General features: G+C 41.4%; 1 protein-coding gene across 8 annotated transcripts in view; it reads left to right on the top strand.

The window, feature by feature from the left end:
* The window catches only part of CELF4 (CUGBP Elav-like family member 4), a 718,579-nt gene that overhangs the window by 397,045 nt on the left and 295,501 nt on the right, over positions 1-26,033 (top strand). For all 8 annotated transcript variants that reach the window (XM_075078980.1, XM_075078975.1, XM_075078978.1 and 5 more), the window contains exon 3: positions 6,938-6,986. In XM_075078980.1, coding sequence (XP_074935081.1) covers positions 6,938-6,986 — 49 coding nt within the window. The remainder of the gene's footprint in view (positions 1-6,937; positions 6,987-26,033) is intronic.

Below are 26,033 nucleotides of genomic sequence, written 5' to 3'. Positions count from 1 at the left end.
TCCCCAACTACAAACAAAAGGATATGTTGTATTGGAAAGATTTCATTTTGCAATTAAGATGATCAACAGTTTCTTCAAATTCAAGCTCAAACTGTTTAGCAGAAAGAAAGTTTTGGATTCAAGGCCATAGGTTTCTGCACATGAACCTGAACTGAACTTCAGCCCCATCTAGGTTCATCTATATACACGAGACAGGTGGAAAGATGAATCGATAGTTAGATGGATGGATTATAATGTGTTTTATATGATATATAGAAAATACTCTCAGAGTGCGGGGATGGCCGGTAGCAATCATTCTCAGGAGTAGGCACCAGAGCATTGACTGATTTGTAAAGGTCAGACCCTTCAAGACTTTTTTTTCCCATATCTCATACATTCCCAGCTCAGGTCTTCTCATCTATTTGTGTACATGACTATGACACACTCCTCGTCAGGAAGAGAAGTGGGTGGTAGGGAGGAATTAAGAGTCCACTACCCAGATAAAGTTTGGGACAGAGTCATTTCAGATAAAATGCATTACTAGTGAGTGTTTCCCACAAGGCAAGCCAATGTCAATTTTTTTCCAAACTTTCTAAAATATTTCCTCTCCCTACTCTTTCATTAATCCAACATTGTGTCAATTTGCACTGCCCACACAAAAGTATGCTTAATGTGTAATCACACAGCAATTGGTGCAAACAACAGCACTGACCTCTGTTCCCATGGGGGCAGGTTTTTGCTCTATGCCTTGTAGCTGCAATATACAAATACAGAAGGCTTGGTGTGTACCTAACCTATATTGAAGCAACTTTCCTGATTCCGTAACATTCGTAGGAATTTCCCTAAGCTGAGGACCTGTGCCCTGACTTCTTTTTTTTCTTCAGAGACAGGAGATTGCTTTGGATTCACTCTTATGGCTATCCAGTTTAGATCAGTGTAATTCAATTATGTCACTCAGAATCGGGTACAGAGTGATTTACTTGAACTTTGCAATTACACACACACAATTCAATTGTAGGTGATTTTCTTGGCCTTTCCAACTTCGACATTAATATACTTTGCATTTCCTTAGGGCCTTCAATCACTGCAAATTTCGCTCAATGCTTTAAAAGTTATGACCCACTCCTACAACCACATTTCTGCCAGTGCCTTTACTGTGTTGACTTCAGAGGAATTACTATTGTGTAACATGGCAGACCCCCAAAAAGTTGGCTGAATTGGTAAAATGAAATTCCTTTAAGCATTTTGGGGGGAGATTTTGAACAGAAAAACATTTCCTACTGAAGAAATAAGGAGTAATCATATTTTCTGGAAATTTCAGGGCAGTTATTAAACTAATCATACCTCCAATTAACATCTGAGCTATGTAATGAGATCACAGAGAGCTACATGGCAGCTTTAGGAAACAAATTGTTCTGGGATGGGATTTTGTCCAATGAGACTAGCCAGCATCTACAGATATGCAGTGGTGTCCAATAAGCATTTGCTAAGACCTGCTAGCCCACATCAGCATCCTATCCTTTATGATTAGGTCACAACAGTGTTTCATCACTGATTTAGAGAACTGATGCCTGAATAATACCAAATACAACAGAACATGACTGACCAAGAAGAATTTGTTATTTGCCGTTGTATCTGTACACATAATTCAGGCACAGAAATGACTGGACATTTGGGTTTTTGTTTGTTTGTTTAACACCAGCATTTAGAGACTTTTTTTTCACAAATCACCCTCATGGTACATTAGGGTATCTTTATCTTCATTCTACAGAAGAGAAAGCTGACAAAGAGGCACATGAGAAAGCCGAGAAAGAGGCAGGTGTAGTGATATGTCCAAATTCATCCAGAAGGCCAGTGTAGAGCTGATAACAGGCCTTCTCAGAGGTTAACACCTCTGCTTCTACACTGTAGCAGACTGGCTTTTTGGGAACTTCAGGAAACTTGGACAATATAATACTTTTCCTCACAGTTTTTGATACAAAGCTTTAATCAAACACCCAGTCTGTTCTCAGGGAGTATTCAAATTTCTTAAGCCCTTTAAGGAGGGGTGGAAAGACTATTATTAGATAGATGATCACTATGGTCATCTTCCATGGTCTTATAGATCCTACAAGCTCTAGAATCACTTTTCGTCTCCTGAAGTGACTTCTTCCTTAGAGCACAACCTGCAGGTTATTTCCAATGCAGCTGTCTTCTGCCTTGGACATGATCTTCCTGACCATTAGTGGCATTTCAGTGATCTTCAGAAGTCTTCTCCTCATCTCACTTTTCCGTCCAGTCTCAGATCACATTTGAAGCTATTCAGGGTGTCTCCATCCTTTTTTACTTTTTTCCCTTTCTTCTTTTTATCTCTGCATATGTCCAGTCTCAAGCCAGGTAACGCCTTAGTCCTGGCTAGAAACATCAGACATATTAATGACTAATGAAAAAGTGAGTGAGACAAGAAAAGAAAGGCTAGTAGGAACAGGGAGAGGAAGAAAGATGGAGACAGTGAGAAATCAGCTGTCTCTGCTTCCTACTCTTTCCCAGGTGATCCCGCTACCTGCTCTAAATTAATATCAAAGCCAGAGGGAGCAGAAAAAGGTTGGTACAGGAGAAAATGACAACCTTAGGAAAAAAAAAAACTTGATGCAGAAAAGCGTCTGTCCCCTGTCTAATTCCTGCAGTGGCCTGTAGCTGATGGTGCTGCGAAAAATACAGCAGCAAGCTCTGACATTTCATTTCTGTGGAGAATTGAAAAAGGGCTTGCTGTAATTCATTGCTTCTTGTAACTCAAACTCTTTTTGCCAGGAGTACCCATGCTGGCTTTTAACAGTGGCATCACAGTGGCTGTAACTGGACATGAAAAATGATGTTGTGTTTCTACTTGCCGGGAGGTTTGGGGTGGGGGTAGGTGGGACAAGTGGCAAGTTGGTGTGAAAGGATGACAGCTGGAATTATTTGAATGAGTTGATTTTAGGCAAAAGGAAGAAAAAGCTAAAATGAAGGGTATGAAGTGCAACAAGTATGATCACTTGTCCAAAGTGTGCAAAGGTGATAGTAAAGGTGGTTTTCATCAAACATGAACGTGCAAAGGATCAAATAAAAATAAGAAGTGTGATACACCTGAAGTTCTGTCTCCTTCATCAACCCAGGCGCTTATGGCATTTGTGGAAAAACAACATGCAACCCCTTTTCCTGATATAGGGCTGATTCACAGCTGTAGTGGTACGTGGTGCCCATATTTCCCAATACACACAGGGAATCCAGGACACAGGCTTTGCCTGAGGCCACACTGGGAACACAGTTGTGAATAAAACTCTAGATTGCCATTTGCTTGCCACCTCTTTGAAAATCGTGTTTGTCATATGTAATCAGAAACCCAAATTAATCTTTTTGGCTCTTGCCTAAATCCCTTTGTGCCTCAGTCATCCCCAGCACACCTCTATTATGGCATTGCTGTTGAGTGAGGTACTTCAAATTAAATTTGTGTCCAAATTGGACTCTGAATCATGAATGAGGATAAACATATTACATTTATAATGATTTATAATGGTTTTATGACTATTGGGCATTCTGGTACCATAATGTCAGGAATCTTCACAGTTTATATACAGAATAAAAATTTTTAGTCAGGTCTTAAAGGACAGAAGGGAAGATAAAGAGAAACTCTTTCTGGGTTAACTCATGGTAAAGCAGTATACTTCTTTCATTGTGGCAGCCCAGCAATTATAATATAGAGGGTAGAAGGACAATTCCAATGGACAGAAGTGTAGCACATCCTGGAGAAGAGTCTAACGGAGTTCATCCGGTCCATTTGTTAGTTCAAATGCCGCATCAGCCTACCTAGGTCTTTTCCCATGTTGCTAAATCTCTTTTGAAGACTTCTAGTGAAGGGATCAATAAAACTCCACAGCCACCTCTGTAGTTCCTATGGTCCCATGTGGATACCCATGGTATTAATCAGATTTGCTGACTGGCAAACCTTTTCTAGCACACTCTCAAGGTCCACCAAGACAGGACAGATATTAAAGATATCCATATCAATATTCCTACAACCACTCTTCAGAAGACTGCAGTTTGGAGTATAAGCTTTGATTTCTTTGCATTAAACCCATGACAATGCTCAGCTGAAGAATAAGCAGAGAGTTTGAATTTCTGAATTCCCTTTTCCCCAAGAAGCCATTTCCCCAGACTGGGGAAGGTACATCTTTCTGCCATTTTATTTCCCCACTTACTCTTTTTCTGCTCCCCATGCCAGCTCCTTGCTCCCAGAGTATCTGTTTTAAAAAAAAATGTTCTGTAGATGGAGAGAGGAAACTTAATTATTTTCCTCTCAGTGTTTCTCCCTATAATTGGTGTCTTTCATGTCAAGATGATCTCAATTTGTATTATGGGCTCTGTGCAGGCAGCACTTTCTCTTTGGTCTATAAAGAAATTGTCAAGTGTATAAATCATAGTGTACATTAAATTACACTAGCCTTTTACTTATTAATTTCCCCAGTTTTTCTTCCTCTGTTGGATGCTCATTCCCTCCCTTTTTTTTTCCCCTTTCTCGGTGATTGTCTCCTTTTTCTCATGCCACAATCTTGAAAAAAAAAAAAAGCAAAACCAAACAAATATTAGTCTCCTATCATTTTTACTGAAGGGTATGATGACCTCCTCTGTCTTTTGCAGACTGACCAAATGCAACTCAACAAGAAGTAGGAAAAGATCTATCTAGTTTTTCTAAAGCTGTATCCAAAGTGTACTAGAGTTCAGTGGGGATTTTCATGGCATTTAGCACGGTTTAGATCAGTAGATTTGTAGAGAGTTCTGCATTGCAAGGCTGTGTCCATTTTGGACTCCAGGCATTGCCTCTCAGGACTGTATGCAGCACACCTCCTATAAACTCCTGGGTACTGTGACTCTTTCTCTTACTGACTGCCTGGGGTGCAGGTTCTGGCTGTCTTGGAGTGAGCACCAGGGACCTCTGAGCATTGGAGTTAGATTAGCCATTGTGTTCACATTAGAACCTATATTATATAGCATGAGTGCAGCTGTCAAAAGTTAATAGCTCTCATCAGACCTTGGCACCTGGATGGTGTCAACACCAACCTGCTGTAAACACAAACCAATTGCAGTGGTTGAGCAGCTGGGCGAAGTTAAAGTACATTAACCGGGTAGTTTGGCTTCATTATCCTATGCTAGATGGAGTTCATCTCACCTAACTCTAACTGCATAGACTACCTCTATGATCAGTGAAGAGGAACAGGCACTGCAGGAGACAATTCATCCTTTTCATCTCAGACACCAATCTTAAGAGTGGCTTAAAACTACACTTTTTAGACATTTGGAGTTACCTGACATAAATTACCTTCCTTAACTGTGTGATGTCAGATCTTTAAATGTCTGTAACAGCTAGCTGCTCACATATGGTTACAGGAACTCTATGGCAGGATGTCCATCCTCCTGCTGCTGCTGCTAAATACATCGCCTCTGTCCTTGCTTATATCTTGTGATAACTTTGTCAGTGACAGGCCTTTACAGCTGCAGAAGCAGGGGCTGATACTAGGTCTATCTAGTACCAAATACTGTGTTGATTTTAACACTGCAACTGTCTGGAGTTTGTTGGATGATACAGGCATACAGGAGAGCAGAAATTGCTCAGTAGTGTCTGGAGCCATTGATCCTTCTCTTCCTGAGTGCAAGTATAACTGTAGTCAGTTTATGGCTAAATACATTTTCCTCTTGAGACAACAATGCAGCAGGATCTGCTAAGCTCTCCATCATCTTAACCTACTTGTCAGCCAGCCTGATAACTTTTTATTACTAAATATGTGTGCAGAGCAATTAGAATAAATCTAAATGATTATGAGCTGCTTTCAAAAAAAGAAGGAAAATTAGGAAAAGAAGAAAAAAAGAAAACTAACAGCCTTGCTACCCAATTGTGATTAACCACAAATAAGGAAGGGACAGTTTCACCTGAAGGCACCCTGTGACACTCATCAGCCACTTTGTGGTCTGACTTTCTTAAGAAGTAATATGTTGGGAGATTCCCATTGCCTTCTAGCTTCCTGCTCCTTATGATACCTGTTTGAACTTGTAATTTCTTTGGTTGCCAGATCTAAAGGATAATTTCATTCCACTTAGGGGTGGTCACATACTGAAAGATATTTTGAATAGTCCATCTGCACAGCGTATGGATTGCTTTAAGTGACATGGAGGAAGAGGCAGGGAAGGGCTTTTAGATTAAAATCTCAGGTGGTTCTGATCCAGTCTGCATCTCCAGCTATTAACAGAAGTGGTATATCCTCACGCCTGTTCATCAGACACCCACATCCTGTTAGGCATTACCAGTGAAGATGATCGTGGACATCTGTTGCCCTCTCTCCTGGGAGTGAGCAGCTCTGGAGATAATGATGGTCCCCAATGCTTTTGTTGAGAGAGAGAGAGGGATAAGTTGGAGAACAGAAATCCCATTGACAGCACGATTGCAAGGTCTTTACAGTTGCTTATGTATGAAATGGAGTCTGCTATGTTACAGGTGACTATCTTACTAAGCTGAGTGGAGGTGGAATTCACTTTTCCATTTTCTTTTTGTCATGCCAATTTCAAGAAATCTTTGCAATTAAAATTTCACTGATCCCAATATTCTGACAAAGCATTTCTGCTCTGACACAGTAATGTTTCCAGAGGATACTATTAGAAATTTAAAAAGCTATGTTTAAAATTTCATGACCTGAGAAATAAGTCAGGTCCCTCTCCCAGTGTGATTTAACACAGCCCCTATCAGGTGAATGGGGTGACACTGGTTTACCTCAGACCGGGAAGCAACCTGTACTCTCCAGTTAATTCTTTGCTTACTAATTCTCTTTCCCCTCCTCATGGAGTAAATTCTGGTGCTAGCTATGATGCATAGTAAAAAACCAAAGCAAACCTCTGTATGTGAATGTTTGATTCCACCATTAATTATGTGTCTCTCTGCTCTTTCTTACAGATGAACAGACCGATCCAGGTGAAGCCAGCGGACAGCGAAAGCCGAGGAGGTAGTTGACTGCATTGCTTTCAGCCACAGTGCTAAGTATAATTGTTGTCTCTGGCTTCTCTCAGGCAATGTGCTGATCAATTAGTAACGTAATCACTGCCAAAGAAATTCCCTCTGCAGCAAAGATTCTCTTTATTAAATCTCCTTTACTTCGTCTCGCTTTCCTCATATTCAATTATTATTTGATTTTAAAAGGCAGGCAGGTGCCAGCGATTGCCTGGGAAACAAATAACTGCCTCGTTAAGAAGTGAAGCATCAGGCGCTTACTTAACAAAGTTTAACAGCAGTGATGGTAATGTAGGTTTTTCAGACCTATGTTGAGCTGAGCTGCAGAGGTGTTTAACTTTGTTGGGATAAAGCAGATATTTTATGGTTTATCTGACCATGTTGTTTCTGCTTGGACTGAAGCAACTCTGCTTTTGGAAAAAAGCAAGTTCTGAGGTAGCAGAGTTTTCTGCATCTGTATCAGCTTATCTGGATAAACCTGTTGTGGAAACTGAAGGCTTGTCTCAGTCCCAGAGAGTTATTCAGGATTTGCACAGGTGTAGTTGAAATCAGGAACCAGTCTTTTGCTTTTCCATCCTGCACAGTGGATTTGGCAGGCTTTGCTAAGTGACCGTTCAATAGATCACCAGTGATAAGGTACTTTCCGTAAAAGGTTTTCTACCAGAGCTGATGTGGTGATACTTCACCGTACTCTTCTAATAGGGGCCTGTTTGTCAGATCAAACACACAGCTCACTGAGAAAGTGTGAGATGGTCCATTATGCTGGATAAATTGTCATTCTGCTTTTTTCTTGTATCTGTACATTTATATATATATATACACACATATATACATAATGACATGGTGCTTCCTTCTTCTCTAGCCCTATGTCTGTGGAAAAAAAGGAGAGGTTTTTGCCCATATGTGCAGTAAAAACACTGGTGCTTATGCTTATCATATAAATGTGGGAGTAGATTTTGTCATATAGTAATGATGTGGCTCAGATGTGTGAAAACTCTTTAATTTCCACCATGAATGTAAACATTTCCTCATTTATGGGACAAGTATCTTTGTGCTGGCATTAGCGGAAATCTCCAGCAACAGCTACTTAAAAGAAGAAAAATGCCTTGCAGACAAAAGGCGCTGAAATTGTGTTCGTTTTTCAGTTGAAAGCTTTGGATTCCAGAGGCTTTGACTGCATCAGTGTTAGGCTGAAACTCTCCAATGACTCAAGTCATTGGAAGACTTTGTATGTAGCTTGTAGTTAAAGGGCTGGTGTTATGGAGTGATGAAACTGGCAGTTCAACAGAGACTGTGTAAGGAAGGGCTGTGGTGCAGTGTAATTGCAGAGCAGGAGAAGAGGTGAGTGCTGGAAAAACACCAGAAACCTCAGGGGTACATACTGCACTTTTAGAGTCCCTTGTAAAGAAAACTCAGGGGAATTTGGCCAACACTGGGCAGAAAGTATTTGATGGGCTTTATGATGGCAAGTTCTGCTATCAAGGGCCATGGCACGTTTCTGACCTGCAACAAAGGCATGCCACATCATACAGCATCATCTGGTGGTTTTTAACAGAACCAGGTCAATCTACCCACTTTCCCTCCCCATCTGACAATCTGGCTCCATGTCTGAGTAGGAGTCAGTGTTAGCCTGGGCAGTTGTCAACACCGATCTCCTGGGGAAAAGGGAAAGGCTCAGCTGCCTGGGCAAACGAGGGGACATTATGCACATTCCAATGGAGTTCCTGCCGACAGCGAGAGTGAAGGGAGGGCCTTTTGTCTATTTAATTAGACATACCAAAAAATAATAATTAGGCTGGCCAATTTGCTTAGTGTGCCTACGGGGTATGTAGTTCCTAATCACTTTTTTTTAAAATGCAAATTGCTAATAGAGAACACATGCTTGGCTTTCTGGGAAGGGTTTTCAAACTCTTTAGCTAAGAGCAGCTGCTTTCAGGAGGGCTGGTTTTAACTGCAAAGGGCTCCAGTGGTGGTTTGATTCCACATTATCTGTCACACCAATGGGTCCCTCCCCATTGTATTTTAACTAATTATCTTCCCAACAGACACAAACCTCATCTTTTCTCACTCTCTCCTCTCCCATATTGCTTTTATTGGTGGTGAACATAATGCAAGGGCCAAGCAGGTGCACTCATCATTGGCTTGAAAGACACGTTGTCCTGATTCCCCACTGACAAGCTGCTTCTGGGCTGGTGGTGTTCCAGAACGGCGTGACTCAAGGGCAACTATGGGAGAAAAGAACAATTGGCACTCAAGGGAGACATTTTATGAAAACTTTGTTCTTCGCAAGCCCACCAGTTAAAGCAGGCACAGCAAACAGAATGCTAAACAGGAAGCCGTGTGTCTTAGGACCGTATCAAAAGACTTCATTAGGGTTGCAAGATAAAGGTCAACTTCAACGACAAAGAAGCTTAAGTTGTAACTTATTATATCCCGGTCGTGTATTGGGATGGGACTTGAGGGAAGAGGGGGGTTTCAAAGATGAAGCAGCTGTTCTGCACAGAACAAGTCTTTGGTCTGCCCAAAGCCCATGCTCTGAATACACCTCTATCTTCTGGTTTATGGGGAGTTTTGGTGCCAGGACAAGGTATTAAAGAATGCAGTGCTCTTTGAAACTGTCGTTCGCTTTTACTGGAAATGGTCAGCAGTGTCCTTGAGGAAGTGAGATTGTGTTTTATATAGGGACAAATACCTGCATTTTGCTAAAACATGAATCTTTGCCTTTTTCAGTAAGTTCCCCTACAAGCCAAAGCAGGTGGGAGTCCAAAATTTACTCTCCTCCCCACCCCCCACCAGATTCTGCTAAACATTTTTTCCTGTTGTTTTGGAGTCTGGATTTTGTTAGTCTTTAACCCTTCCCGTGTCTTGGTTCTCAGTTGAACTGGAAGTGGGTGCATTAAAATTTAGTGTGTGTCAGTGAGACTTTAGAATGTCAGACCACCTATGTCTGAGGAAGAATTCAAAGTGTTGCTTGGCACAAATTACACTCGACCCAACAGAATGGAAATACTGAGTGTCCCTTATTAGCTTTGCTGGTTTTATTATTTTGTTTGTTAATCTCCATATTGGACTAAGAGCAAGACAAAAACTGCAATTCTTTTCAATAAAAACTGGCATTATTTACCTTTACCTAATCTCACAGGAACTAGAAATGAATATATTCTCAGTACATTTCTCTAGGGAAATAGTCAAAACTAATGGGAAAATTTTGCATTTTGCATTCCTGCCTGTTTGCACATTTGTGTATAGTCAAGCTATAAAATATTATTTAGAGGTATTGCTTCTACAAAATACTTCATGAAACTTCAGATACCTGATAGGAAGGTCAGAGTCCTTTGACATTTTATAGAGACTTCAGTAGTGATGGAATTGATCATATGTAATAAAAAGGCAACAATTCTGTATTTCACTCTGAAAAATCAGAGTGTAACTCTAGATCTATTACGAGCTAAGAGATTATCTTAAAAACTCTCATTGGCCTTTGTGTTCTCCAAATTTTGCTTGACTATCCAGAAACTATTTTGCCATAGATTAGGTAGTCCAATATGTTTTTAGGGATGAAGCTATAACTCCACATTAGATTCTGAACATGACAAATCCCAATTAAAGTGATGAAAAGAATAGAAAATTCTATCTTGTTATTAATTATTTTTCTTGGTTCTGTATCTCATATTCATCTCTAAAAATAACCTGTAGATATCAGCGACTTAAAGTTTTGCAAACTTAGGGAAAGATTTCAATTCTGTTTTGTGGTTTGGGGAAAAAGTTTGAAGCCATTTCTTATTTTATCCACAATATCTCTAGCTCTCACTAGACAACTCTTGTTGCAGCTAGCAGAGTTAACCTATGATAAATGCAGCCCCAAGGTCCCACTAGGTTGTACAGGGAGTAACATTTTTTAAAAGGAAAGGGCTCTCCTGTTACTCTAGTTGCACTCCGTTTGTGATGCTTAGATGCTCCATTGCTCCCTCATTCCTCTCAAAGGACAGGCAAAGTTTGGTAAAGGAAGGCATGCAAAGGTGCACACGGTGCGCTACCCAGGCCCAGTGTTGTCTCTACTAAGAAACACTTCACAGTGGTTTCGGGGTTCTTCTGTATTTTGCGGAACAGATACAGAAAGTTTCTGGACTAAAGAAAATATAAGGCAAAGTCCAAAGTGTTTTAGAGTTGAAAGGGTACAATGGCCTATAGAGAGGGTGTTGAGAGATTTACAGGAGAGTCTGCAGTACATCACACTGCAGTGTTTTCTGCATGCAAGACTTCACAAATCTACCAGAGTTTTTGTCTGTGTTTGTGCTTTCAAGCAAATTTGTTTGTTTAGGAGAGGTATGTGCAATGTGTCTTTTATTGTCTGCTGTTTCAGGGATGTGACAGCAGCAGCTGGAAGGTTTGGACTTCATATTTCAACTGACTTGCATCATTTCTCTACCCGTTACTCAATGTTCAGCCTCTGAAATTATCTGCTTGGTTATGGTTTATTCCAGGTTCAGAGAAAAACCTCCAAAACTCATTTACAGTAAACAACAAAATAGTGGTGTCTTGCTCGTGCACTATGATCTGTTTCTTTTTATTCCCTTCCATCAGCTCAGCAATGATGATGGGACCAGAATGGCTTCTCCATGGTTTCTAAGCCCTATTTTCCTTTGGGACAAAAGTCTGGATCTATTTCTTGTTTCATCCAGGCCATTTCAAACTCTCACTAGCTCTCTGCTGCAGCTGGTAGGGTTTATCTGTGACAAACACAGCCCCAGGTCCCACTAACCATTTGCCTTTTAGCTTTTTTTCCCTTTAAACGATCAGATTTCTGTGGCTTCTCAGGAACCTCTCAGGAAGCTTCCTATCCAAGTACCAGCCAGATCCAGGCCTGTTTAGGTGCTGAAATCAAGGAAGACTGATTTGTCTACAGCTTATTTTAGTTTCACAGTGGTATAACAATGCCATGGAGAATTATTTCCTTCTTCCTTGAAAGTAGTTTGCAAAAAGCAGGTTTGGTTGCCCACCAGAAAGGTCTGAAGAAGAGAGTGAAGGGTAAAAAGGAGGTGGCAGTCTTGGCAGAGCTTAGCATTTCCTCTCCTGCACTGCTGGAAGTTAGGCTATGCCTGCATGCAAGAAGTTCTGAAGTCTGGAACTAGGCATGCATCAGAGTTGTACCTTTGTAATTCTCACCTCTTCCTTATCTCTTAACCACATGTGTTCCCTGGCACATCAAGCCCCATGGAAGCCACTTTACTAGCAGTTCCCTACCTTGTACTTTTGGTGGGCTTCTTTAAAAGACATCTCACCCCAGGAGATGGAGAGCAGGCTGAGGGAATGTCCTGATTCCAGGTGGTAATCCATAAAAAATGCCTTTATTTGGCCTTTTTCTTCAACTGCTTATCTTTTTCTTTTATGGTCCCCACAACCATTCAGCAGGAGCAGGCAGATGGCACTGGCAAACACCCCAGGGAGACAAGTAATGTTCTCCCTTCTCACAGCTGGGGGAAAGTATCCAAGCTTATTTCTCCATGAACACAACCCCATTAACTCTTTCAACGTCACCATGAGCCCAGTATGACTCACCCTGATCTTTTATAGCTTGGGTAGAGCAAGGCACAGAGAGGGATTTGTGAACGTCACACAATACACTTGTGCCAGCCTTTGCTGTGACCACTGCACTTGCAAGGCTAAGAGTACTGCTTGGACAGTAATGGCTCCTATCTTCACGTTTTATGAGGTCTGGACTCAAGATCTCTGGACAAATCATTTAGCATACCCAGAGCCTCATATTCCCCTTTCTTTCCCTCAGATCCCACAGCAGTTTAAACTATATCTCTCTTCCTCTTTATCTTCCCTTGCAGTTCGAAAGGAGATTTCCAGCTCCATGCCAAATCCTCTTCCAAAGTCTCATACATCTCCTCTTCCTAAGATTTGCCCCAAACATGATTAATCAGCTGGTTTTACTTTTCTTGCAGAAGGATTTATAATTGAACAAAACTACACCCAAATCTAAATATCTTCTTTATTAATTACATATGTAATAATAAAGAACACACTGGTGCTGAGTTGCAGTATCTTTGTGTGAAGTTTAAAGAGAAGGAATGACTCTTTAAAAATAATGTTCTGATAAAAAAATCTGCTGGGAGAGGAGATGAGCTCATGAGTTGAAGGAAAAAAGAAAAAGCAAGAAACTAACTAAAAGATCTTTATATTAAACTGAGAGATAGCAGATCTTGATATTAAACTGAGGGACAGCTTTCTTGCCTCAGAGGCTGGGAAGTGTCAGGACCAACAGAAAGCCTTAGTGTCATTGACAGGATGGGCTCCTGAGGAATGACTGTTGGAGATACTGTAGTATTGGGAGGGAGAAATGCCAGTGCCTTGAAGTGTGTTCATCTCTCTGCGTATCTGGTCACGGGCTGGGGAAAGAGCTGGGCCTAGGACCACAAAGGCCACCTTAGACATCCCACACTTGAGCACCACTCTGGACCCTTCTGGCCTATATATGTCCTGGTTTTCTTCCCATGTGAACAGGAGAAATTTGAGTCCAGGGCAGAATCAAGAAACTCATCCAGATTTAGACATTATTCCTTTCTCTCTGTTCAGGGAAAGCCACACTCTTTGAAAGGCAGAGCCTGGCTTTAGACCCCAATGTGTATGATGGAGCCTTCTACAGCAATGCTCAAAGCCACCGAGTTCAAAGGGAACCTGTCCATTGGATTTTATTCCAAGCCTGGATTTCTTTTAAAATCTGTAGTATTTTTCCTTTAGCCCTAAGATAAACCTGATCTAGAAAGAGAATTTTAGTACTCATGGAAATCTCTTTCTAGCTGTGGCTTTTTGTGGAACTGGTTACAGTCAATGGGAAGTTAAAATCCCCTGGTTTATGTGGAAATTCAGAGTTGCATGGCCCTGCTGAGAGCTGACTGTTGTCCTCACAGGGCCATATTTTCAAGAAGGCAGAAAGTAGCAGCATGCAAATGGATCAGTTAATTCAAAGTGGCCCTGGGTGACCCCATTCATGTTCTCCACTGTCTGGTAAAAGTTAATACTAGGGGATAAAAAAGGCTCTGGCAGAACCTCATGTGTAGTGTTTTATATTCGATGACACTGCTGAAGGCTGATGTGCTTCATTCCACACTCACCTGCTGAAAGAATATAAGGGACATCAAACTTTTGTTCATGTCTGCCCTTTCCATTGTGATTGAAATTGATGGGAGAGTGTCCATCAATAGGAACTGGAAAAGATCCACAGGACATTGTGTTCTAATGTCTTAAGGACAACATTTTAAAATCAGGTATTAAGGGAATAAAAGGAAAAAAAAATATTGCACATTTTTCATAAAGAATCTGTAACCTAATAGCTTACTGACAAGGAGGAGAAGAGTTTAGGGCAGAGCCTGGGCAGAGGCTGGGGAGCTCATCACCTTCAGGTTTTGATATTGGTTCTTTTCTCTGCTACCATATGACCTTTGATCAGTTATGTAACTTCAGTTCCCTTCTCCTTCTCACCCTTCCTGCATTGGCTCATCAGGTTGTCATATACTTTTACTTGCTCAATTCTTGAGTCTCGTGCCTTTGGCATTCATGCGTGTCAGGCTCTCAGTGTCATAGGGTTAAGACACCAGGGAAAGCCTGTAGCTGTGCCTGAAGTGATGTGTACAGGACCAAAAATCAAGTATGGCGGGTGATCAAGGGCCCTCACACTGCAGAGTGATATTTGGAGCTTTTTCAACAATAGGGCAAAAATGGCAGAAATGGTGAGAGGAAGAGAGTGGAGGAAATAAAAAATGTAATCCTATAAAAAACTCTGTTTTTTTAAATACAGCTCAACCTCCTAGTTGAACTCAGGGACACATTACAGTCCTAATATCTTTTTTTTTTTTTAATGTAAAGGTTGCTTGTCAATGGGTTTTTATACAGCATTAATAATACATTTATAGATATGCTCCACAATTAATTGCAAAGAATTTATGGCACTGAACAGTTAGAATGCATTATGATAATCACTCCTCATGCATTGACTTCACTGTAAAGGTTTTGCTGATCATTATAATTGGCTTGTTATTACACAGGGATATAATAACGCCTCTCTGTATACTAGTTTATAGCACATCAATAGCAAATGCATTCCCTTTATTGGAAGCAATGCGCATTTTATTAGAATATAGCTGAATAAGTGCAATCCATGTAGACAAATGAAGTTTCTAATGAACTGTCTCACAAAAGAGTCAAAATAACAAGCCATTTATTAGGTATTTTTTTCTGTTGACAAACTTGTAGTTATGGTTACATGGACATTTCTTTAAAAAATGGAAGGCATGTTTTGCTGTTCTTTCAGAGAAACATTTGGGGGAAAGGGAGCTATACGCCATTTTTCTGCCTGATGTTGAAAAAAGTAAGGGTGAATAATGTTCACACCTTACAGATTTCATTTGCTTGTTGAGATTTTCTGAACTTCTTCCTTGTGCATTTGGTCTGACATCCACAAAGCACCAAAAATGTTGTCATACTGAGCCCAAGCCCAGCTCCTGAAGCAGTGATGCACCAATATACCCTATACAGACAACAATGAGTGAAGTATGAAGTGCTTGGTGTGGCGTTGTCCTTACTCCTGTTGTGTAAGTTCTTTTTCTGTATTTTACAAAGTGATACTTTAATGAAAGTGCAGAAGCAATTGCTGGGAAAGGCCTGTAATGCGTAGCGTTTGGTATGTCTCCCCATGTAACAATGCCATTGCTGCTGATTGCTGTGCCAGGAAGACAGAGGTCTCAGGAGAGGTCTGATGCAAAGTGCAATGTAAGGAGGAATGTCAATGAGAAGAATTAGTACAAAGGAAACTGAGGCATCTGGCAGAAAACTCACTGGTTGCAGGTCACTTAGAACTGGGATACAGACAGATATGTTTTACAGTTAACAACAAAAAATGCTACAAGCCTAAGTTATTCCCCTGCCTGCCATCATTCATCTAGGTCTGAATTTCAGTTCTTTCTGGCAACTTAATGTTGCATGCATCTGACATACACATGTAATTAATGTGTATTTGTTTATTCATCTAACACCAACTATAATCAATGTCAGTCAAGCAGCTAAACATTTTAAAAACACTGGATATAGATAAATAGGTTTGTTGTTTCCAGATCTGGTACAGCTCATGCAGTTATATTGCTGTCTAAACTATTGCCAGGGTATAAACTGAGTCCAGTGTTCAGCGCATAATGTTGTGTGCCTGTTCCTTCCTGACCATCACTTGTTTATTGGATGTTTGCAAAGACCTTTGACTCTAGAGTAAACCAGAGTCTTTCTGGAAAGTGCGTTTCAGTTTGATGTAGGAGCTAGGGAATGTCTGGACTATAGTCAGTACCCTTAGTTGTTAGCACATAGAGGTTACAAGTGAGCAACTTAAAATAAGACTGGGTCAACCCTGGAGTTTCGATGGAGACTAAACTCTTCTCTGAGTGGGAATTCCAGTGAGAAGGGTTTTGGCCCTTGCCTGTTGAGATCCCAGATTATAGAATCACAGCTTTCAAGAAGTTTTGAGACTCAGGAGATACTGGAGGTCAGGAAAACTTTTCTCCATGGTGTACACAGCATTTTCCAGTTTCTAAATATAGTTTTCAGTATGTACATGAAGTCAGTTTGGGAGGTAGAAAATCCCTATGTAAATAATATAGCTCTCTGGATAAACTGCATCTAGTGTTTTTACCCAGAAACTGGGCCTCTTAGGAGCCTTCAACATAGGGACAGAATAAATTTTAAATACAACTTCTGCACCACTGTTCTTAAAATGTTATTTCAGGCAGGATTCACTTTGCCTAGCTTTAGCACCTAAATATTAGGCATATAGTCTAAGTTAGTCATCTAGGCTCGTCCTGTGGGCAGTGGAGGCGGAGAGGTGCTTCCAAACTGAGCTTCACCCCATCCTAAGAACAGATGGGATGAATGGTGCTCAGAAGTTCCCCTTCTCTCTCTCTCCACTGAATCTGGAATGAACCTATGGCAATTAACTCAGATTTAGATATCTCACTTTCAGACACCTGAAGACAGGTAAGATGAATCACAACTTTCACCTTTGCATGCCACAGTTTTCCATCTGTATCATGTGAATGATGATACTTGACTTTTCTGAAACCCTAGTTAAGACCGATGAATAAAAATTGCTTATATGAAAACAATGGATTGTAGGAGATGCCAGGGATTTTGTCCTAAAAAGGGAAGGCATCTTTCTCCATTAGTATGTTTGCTTCATAACGTCAGGGGAAGAATAGGAGGGGTTGCATCCCAATCAGCCTGAGCAATAGAGATAATCTGATCATTTTTAATTCCTCTTTAAAGTCAATTTCCATTTTCATTTTTGTGTTTGGGTTTCTACCACTCCCATTCTCAAGGCAGAAACTAAACTAAAAAAAATGGCTTCAAATTAAAAGCAGTGCATAACATCAGTGTCTTTAAAATGTGTTTTCATAATTAAGAAAAATATTTTTATCTTTAAAACCAGCTTGTTTTGGTATCTGTGATACAAAATGAATATGGCCCCTTGTAATATCATTTGTAGAGAGGTAATTTTCAAGGCAGCACTGCACTGAAATATTTTCCCCCAGGGAGGATAAACAGTTGGCTTCAATTAATGAGGGACTGTTTCTTTTCTTTTCAATTTTAAGGGCAGTCTTGAAGCCTGATCTTGTACACAGGAAGAGAAAGCTTTACACAGAGCAATAGACTGCAGCTTGGAAGACTGAGGCTTAACTTCTTGCCTTGCCACATATTTTCTCCTTGACCTTGAAGAGGTTAGTTAGGGTCAGGCTATTATTCTCATTCCATTTCTATCTGGTGACTAGTATTATCTTTGTCTGAATATATAAAAAAAATTGGCAGAACATCTTGCCCTTATTCCAGTTTCCTTCTGCAAAATAGCATTGGTGCTGTAAGGATGCATGTGTTAAAGATTATTAGGTGCTCAGGTTCTCTAATCATTTGTTCCATAGAAGTAACTTGATTAGATAGAGATGTTCAAAAGTGTAAAATGTGTTTGACTGCTCAAATCCCACATAAAGTCAATAGGCCTTGGGTGTCTAAATATTCCCTTTGTAAACCTCCCCAAATAATTATGTTCTTCCAAGTAGTTGGAGCCAACTTTGTGGGGCTGATTCCTCCCACTTTTACAGTGGAGTCAAGTCAGACTCATTCCTGTATGAGATGCTCCCTGCTCATGCTTGTGGGAACTGCAGCAGGACATGTCCCATGCCAGAACAGGTTTGTTTCATAACACAAGCTGAGATTGCCCAATGAGCAGGACTAGAAGAGTGTTAAAAATAAGGGATAAGTATCTCAAATTTATTGGGAATGGCCTTAGTGGAGGAATGTTATCTTGTAAAATTGAACATAACATGCAGGAATTCATAGCTAATAAAAAACTTCCTGCCCATGAACTGCCAGATGAATGGTAATTGATTCCCCCAAATCTTTATTTTATCCATCTCTTGAGTCATTGATGAATGGCCAGATGCATTGATTACAAACCACAAAACACTGACACATCCAAGCAGCCATCCAATTAACATGAAATTATGTTGCCACAATATAAGGTACCCTGGATGAGTTGCTTTCTTGGAATTTTTTTTTCCAGAATGACTATGACTATTATTATGAATAGCTAATGAAAAAGAGATGTGGGAGAATGGGCCAGAACCTCAGGCAAGCGGGAATGAAGATAGTATGATTTTAATGACTTTAGAGATTGGACTGAACCGAAGCAGTCTCTCCACTCCTTAAATCAGAAATCTAATTATTTACTATCTATCTTGCGGCACTGCCTGGGAGATCAGTTATGAACCATGACACCAGGTTCATTGTACAATACAAAATAGAGAGGGGCCCTCTTTTCCTTAAGAGCTTACTCTCTAAAGATAAGACCAGATACAGTGGATGCAGACCTGTCATACAGGGTCTTCCCAGATGTGAGAAAAAGCATTGTGCTGGGTTGCATAACTGGGAGTGAAACAAATACGTCAGGATGGTGCTGTGGAGTTAGGGCCTACCTGGGGAAAGGAAACATTAAGGACAGCCTTCAGGCAAAGCTTCTTTTGGGGACACATCCTCTGAGACAAAGCGAGTGACATCCTGAATAACATTAGCAAGACCTTAAACTAATAGCATGGCCTCCTTCTTGACAAGGGCCCTCCTCCTGCACACTCATACCACATGGTCCTGGTTGGCGTATTTGGACACAGCTAAGGCCAAGCAGCTGTATTTGGCGTAAGAGCTTTCTAGTGGAAAAGAAACTGAGATTCACTAGGTGCCTGAGGGACGCGCCGCACTGACAGGGTGCTAGTTATGCCACCATCCCACTCGTTATGGAGGAGGCAGGTCCATGGGTACTGTGGGAGAAACAAGGATGCAGGAGGAAACTGGGATATAGTGGTCCATGAACACCAACTGTCTCTTTACAGAGAACTCTTCAAAGGGACCAAAGCCACTAGAACATAACAGGGTCAGTCATCATGTCTCACAAAAGAAATTCAAATCCTGATGCAAGTATATTCTCCAGTGTTTACCATGAGCTGAACTTATCCTGGTCTCTCCTTGATCTCAGTGTGTGATCCAGCACTCTTCCTGATATTACAGGCAATGTGGTTTTTATTAGAGCCTGTAATGTCCCCTTATTGAAGTCTGGACTTTGAGAGGAAAGGCCAAAACACTGGAGCGCTAGCCATTCTTCTGGTGTTTCTGGCTAGATTAAAGGAAATTAATAGATTTTAGATCTAGAAGGAATCATTAGATCTCATTTAACCTCTTGGATAAACTGACTGTAAAATTTCACCCAGACACTCTGTGCTGAGACTTCTGACTTGCATTTGACTCAAGAATAAAGAACTTTAGCCAGAGAATTAGTCTTTTGAGGCTTCAACACAACTTTGATATCAAACAGGTTGGAATTGTGGAGAGGAACTTTCTGAAAAGCTTTTCATCATCTGAAAATCAGTTCAGTTAGTAATATATATTTTCATAATCAATCATGTGTAACTAGAGATGGTAGGATATATTTTCCAATCAAAATAATTTGGATGGAAATTTGCTTTTTGACCTAAATACTCAGGCATCCCCTCACCCCCAGCCTTCTGCACACAAAACCATGAGAGGCAATGTTTTCCCGGTCTAAGTTTTCCAGGTTTTTCTAAAGAGACCCTAGAAAAACCACAGTACGGTGATAATCCTGAAGCTGAACAGGAGAAAATCCTCACTGTGCCTATGGACACAACGGAGTTCATTCAGAGCACTAAGAGGGAAACTTCCTGGAAAATGGATATTAACATGCAAAAGAAGCAATTTGCATGACTCCTTCTATATGGTCTCAGATGATCAGTGCTGTCATTTCCCCGTACCACATTTCCATACCAACACAAATGTTTCTTTCCCTTGAGTTTCTAGCTTCCTAGCTCCTAGCTTCCTGGTCTCACCATGTGCCAAACAGGTGAGATACTTCCGGTGCTTTTCAAAAAGTTATGCAGTCCCCACCTCAAGAGGAATCTCTCACCTGCCTTAGCCAGTGGCCACAGAAATGGGTCTTATTGCATGTCAACAGACATTGTAGAGTTACAAAATCTCTATGGGCAAATAATCAGGGGAAAAAAAACCCAATTTTGCAGATATTAGTAACATGCTGACCTTTAACAACATCACAAGCCTTCACTCTCTCTTTAAAGTATTATATCCATCCTTAGGGGGAAAAACTTGTAGCTAAGGATTGAAATTAGCAGTCGATCATAATGCTGGTGGTGCTATTTGGTTGCCTTGCTGTATTTAGGATCCATTTATTTCTAGCTATTTTTTTTTTTCTGACTTGAATCTAAAAAAAGAAGTGACCAGGCTGGCAGTGACATGTGATTAATAGATTGCACCTTTAGAAAAGAGTTAGCAGAAGGAGATTAGCATTGCAGCCTATTATTTATTAATTAAATGCAGACACCCTATTTATACCAATGCTGATGACATTAGTTCATGTCCATGCTTTGGGACTGCATTATCCATCCAGTCTTCTAGCATAGTAATGATTGCTATTAAGCTGGTGGATGTTGCTGGGCATCTTCTGTCACTTCCTTCTCTTATGAGCAGAAAAGGACATCCCAGAAGTTAAAGGGCCAACCTGAAGTTTTTATTCAAGTGTCTGCTCTTTCTCTGGCAGCCCGGGTTACCTTGGCCATATGTCTTCACTTCTTTGGGACATCACTGCTTGCTTTGGAGCAAGGGAGATCTATACTTCCCTGTAACTCAGGGTGCAGTGAAGATTAAGTGTGCAAGGCAGTATGCTGTGTGAGATCTTCTCCATTGCTTACGGAAGAAAGGATTACATAGGTGAGCATATATATACCTGCTGCTGCTATTTCAATTAGCAGAATGGGAGAGCTATCACAAGTGTTGCCATTCAGCAGTTCCAGGGTAGACTATTATACTGAGTCACATGACTGTTGTTTTGATAAACTGGTCCTCCTCCCTGCGAAGTTTTCAACTCTTGAAACCAATCTGATCCTAAGGTTTCCATTATTCCTGGTCTGTTTTCAAGATCTTTCCACTGCAGGTGGGACAACTATCAGAGAGATGGCAGGACCCTGATCCCACCTCACAGTGGCTCAGGGAAACCCCTGGGCTGCTCTACCAGACAGGAAGCCTGGGACAAGCAGATTGCTATAAGTCTGTTCTTTCCTGTACCCTTGAAAAAGAGAAAGCCATGTTGGTCCAGAACACAATTCTGTTGGTTTTTTATCAAGAAGTATTTCTTTACCAGCTCCAGGCAGGTCATAAACATACAAGAGCCTTGGTTGAACCCACTGTGATCACATGAGCCAGCAGAGCTCATAGACCACATACATTTTACCTTCAGAATAAAGAGGGAAATCCAGAGAAATCCTCACATTCATCAGCTATGTTCTTGTAAAAATTACAGTTCAGGTATCCACAGTCCAAATGTTCAATTACACCTACAGAAGCATATCATAAATGTTTAGATTAGGTAGGGTTTGTTGACAAGGTGTAATGTGCACTCTCTTCTGTGATTGTGTCTGGCTCTTTTCCACCTGTTAAAGGATAGGTAAAATGCATTAACTAGTCTCTTAACAGTATTGTCTCCATGTGAACAACTGCTTTCACTGTCACTAGGACTTTCTGCAGCCAGGGCAGGCAGTCTGGTCCTGAATGGGGGTAAAGTTTTTTCTCTACTCTGTGAAAATTCGTAAGTCTCCTGAGGCACAGAGATGACATTTTAAACCAGTGTGTACTCACAAAACTGTTTAGGATTTGGTCCAAACCCTACTCAGACTCCAGTGGCCTTTGTTTGGACCAAGGCCTCCATAGAAGGTTTCCTTGAGAACAGTCCAAGTGCCTGAGCCTTAAACCTCCTCTTACCATCCATCAATTTGGTGTTTGCTTATTTGGATTTTCTTCAGCAATCATGTTCCCTCTCTGAAAGCTGAACATTTTAACAGCCAACAAATAAAAGCAAATATTAAAGAGTCTTTCAGCATTATCTACACCATGATACAATCTGAACACATGCAAAAGACATTCAAAAGATGAATGAAGAGAGTGAATGGGCTGATTTATCCTGGACTGTTTCTTGCAGTGTGAAGTCTGCCTTTCACAACCTGATGAAGTGCAGAGACAGTTAGTGGATTTGCTACCAAGAAGGGCACACATTCATTTCCCCTCCTGCAAATGTATTTAGAGCTGAGATGTGAGCATAGGAAAAATTACAGCCAAAAAAAACAAGCCACAGAAAATGCAAACTGTAGTTTATTTTGGCATGTTGTTGTTAAAAAGAATAGGTTGAGGGTTGCAGAAACTGGCATAGTAATTTTGCAGAACGGTTTCTCTCTGTATGTGTATGCTTTTGACTGTGTTTTCTTTCTTGTTTTCCTTTTTCTTCTTCTGTTCTCCAGTTCTTGTAGCTTTCCAGTTAAGCACTGCTTCCTACAGCCGTGCCTCAAATACTAAGTCAGTTGTGAACACATCCATTCCTGACTATAGAAAAGAATAGAGTGTGGTGCAAAGTGAAACTTCCTGTCCCCACTGCTGTACCAGAAATGTAAAGCTCCTCACCTTTACCCACAAAGTGAAAAATGGCAGAAAAATGGCTTTAAAATGGATGCTTCTCTGCTGGGTGATGTAGATAATACTTAGTCCTTCTGCAGCAATGTCAGTGGCTCTCAAAGACTCTTTCAGATGTAATCAACCTCTTTGCCTTGCTCAATGTATGGACAAGGAAACTGAGGAAGAGTGACTCATTGTGGTTTGGGAGTAGCACCTCATTACACACTTGGCACAGAAGTCACGTCTTTTAAATCCTATTCAGTGCCTTACCTAAATTTGTCCTTCATCTTAATTCATTTTGCTCTCTTTCCCCATCTCAGCTTTGCGTGAGTCTTCTCCAAGCTTTTGGAAATGTGCTAGAAAGTGAATCAGAGGGCATAGGGGTGCATCTGAGGAGAGTTTGGAGGGAAGCTCCCTCTGGGCCCAGCCTGTCAGGACCTTAGCACCCACCCCTGTGTATCTTCCTTGTGGATGGGGAACATCTTGCTGCTGGCATTGCAGGAAAAAAAGGAAAAGATGATGCTGGCATACTGGAGGGGATGTAGACCCATTCTTGACACCCCTGCATCCTCTGTGCTGTAGGAATCCATCATCAGTAGCCTGTCAGCTATATTATCTCCTGCGTGCAGCCATACAAACATGCAGTAAAACACGTACAAATGTCTGGTCACAAAAGGCTCAGCAGCAGCTCTGTCCAAATAAAATCCCCCAAACACACAGTGAGTTGGAATATTGTCTTTTTAAAGCTCCTTTGAAAGTTTGATATCCCCTCCCTTTTTTACGTAAATCTGTTCTATCTACACCACCCAAATGCCAGGAAATCTTAGAACAGTAAATATCCCTGCAGCACAAACAAAATTGTGCTTTAGAGAAATTGGCTCCTCAAAGCCACGGCCTTGCCCTTTAAAATGAAGGGCATGCTTCTAAAAAGCTCTCCTTTTCTTCCAGACCTTTACTCTCAACACAATTGCAGTTGTACCACCTTCACCAGTGACGGTATTGTAGCTTCCTAAGCTTAGCAAGGATGCTTGGCCCAAGAAGGCATTAAAGTGATGTCTTCAAAATCCAGAAGGTGCTTTGCTGTTGAGTTGTCATTAAAGCAACATATTAAGAGAGCAATAGGAGGCAATTTGTTATAAGTTATCCTGTCTGTTGGCTGGGACCAATAAAACACTTTCTCCTTCTTGCCAAAGGAAGTCAGACTTGTACAGTCAAGCTGTTTGTAAGTGTGAGCCTGGGCCCATCTATCAGTCAATCTGTCAAGGGCTCCTCCTTTGAGCTTTGAACCCATTGGGTAATTTAACCTATCGTTGATGGGGTGGAAGAGGTCCCAAAGCTATTGTGTTCCTATAAATTTCATGAAAATAGGCAGCCAGGCAGAGCAGAGAGTTCTCATTAGTGCTCATAAGCCCATTTTTATTAGACATCAATGAACTCATGGGGGTAGGGACATTGGAATAGGGTTTACACATTCGGCTGCCCATGAAGCAACTTGTTTCAGTGTGTGCACTCTGATACCCTGTCAAGAGGCCTCCTGTAGTAACAGCTTCTTGGTTTTAACAGGATGTCAGACAGATTTCTTAGCTCCTTTCGGGTGATTTCAGCAGTGCTTCACACAGCAGAAAAGTCAGCCTGCTTGTTGCATTTCCCTCCCCAGCCAAAGCCACTGGGGAGAGTTCCTGTGCATTGTTTAACAACTACCACAACATCAGAGGTGGCTGACTTTTCAGTGAGGAGTACCTGAAGGTAACAGGAAAAACAGCACAGGTGTACAAAATTGTTCTGGTATACCACCATAAAAAGTACTGCTCAAACATAAAACTGATATCTGTTATTCACACACATCTTCAGGTTGTCTAGATGGACTTCAGGGTTAAGAAAGTATATTGGGTTTTCATGGGAAGGTTTTGGTAATGGGGGAGCTACAGGGGTGGTTTCTGTGAGAAGCTGCTAGAAGCTTCTCTTATATCTGATAGAGCCAATGCCACCCAGCTCCACAGCAGATCCACCTCTGGCCAAGGCCAAGCCCATGAGTGTTGGCAGTAGTACCTCTGGGGGATAACATATTTAAGAAGGGAAAATAAACTGTGCAATGGCTGCTTCAGCCAGAGAGAGGAGTGAGAATACGTGAGAGGAACAACCCTGCAGACACCCAGGTCAGTGAAGAAGGAGGGAGAGGAGATGCCTCAGGCACTGGAGAAGATATTCCCCTGCAGCCTGTGGTGAAGACCATGGTGAGGCAGGCTGTCCCCCTGCAGCCCATGGAGGTCCATGGTGGAGCAGATATCCACCTGCAGCTTGTGGAGGACCCCATGCCGGAGCAGGTGGATGCCCAAAGGAGGCTGTGACCCTGAGGGAAGCACACACTGGAGCAGGCTCCTTGTGGGACCTGTGGACCCATGGAGAGAGGAGCCCACACTGGAGCAGTTTTGCTGGCAGGACTTGAGACCTGACAGGGGACCCACACTGGAGCAGTCTGTTCCTGAAGGGCTGCACCCTGTGGGAGGGATCCCACGCTGGAGCAGTTTGGAAGAACTGTAGCCTGTGGAAAGAACTCATATTGGAGAAATTTGTTGAGGACTGTCTCCTGTGGGAGGGAACCCATGCTGGAGCAGGGGAAGAGTGTGAGGAGTCCTCCCCCTGAGGAGGAAGGAGCAGCAGAGACAGTGTGTGATGAACTGACCACAACCCCTGTTCCCCATCTTTTTTGCCAGAGTGAAGAGATAGGGAAAACTGGGAGTGAAGTTCAGCCCAAGAAGAAGGGGGTGGGTAGGAGGAAGATGTTTTTCAGATCTGGGTTTATTTGTCATTATTCTACTCTGATTTGATTGGTAATAAATTAAACTAATTTCCCCAAGTCGAGTATGTTTTGGCTGTAATGGCAAACATCACAGGCAATTGGTTTGGTGAGTGATCTCTCCCTGTCCTTTTCTCAACCCATGAACCATTCACTATATTTTCTCTACCCTGTCTACCTGAGGAG

This window comes from Phalacrocorax aristotelis, chromosome Z (assembly GCF_949628215.1).
Source record: "Phalacrocorax aristotelis chromosome Z, bGulAri2.1, whole genome shotgun sequence".
Taxonomy (NCBI): Eukaryota; Metazoa; Chordata; class Aves; order Suliformes; family Phalacrocoracidae; genus Phalacrocorax; species Phalacrocorax aristotelis.
Note: the sequence above shows the minus strand (reverse complement) of the source record. Positions and strands in the feature narration are given on the sequence as shown.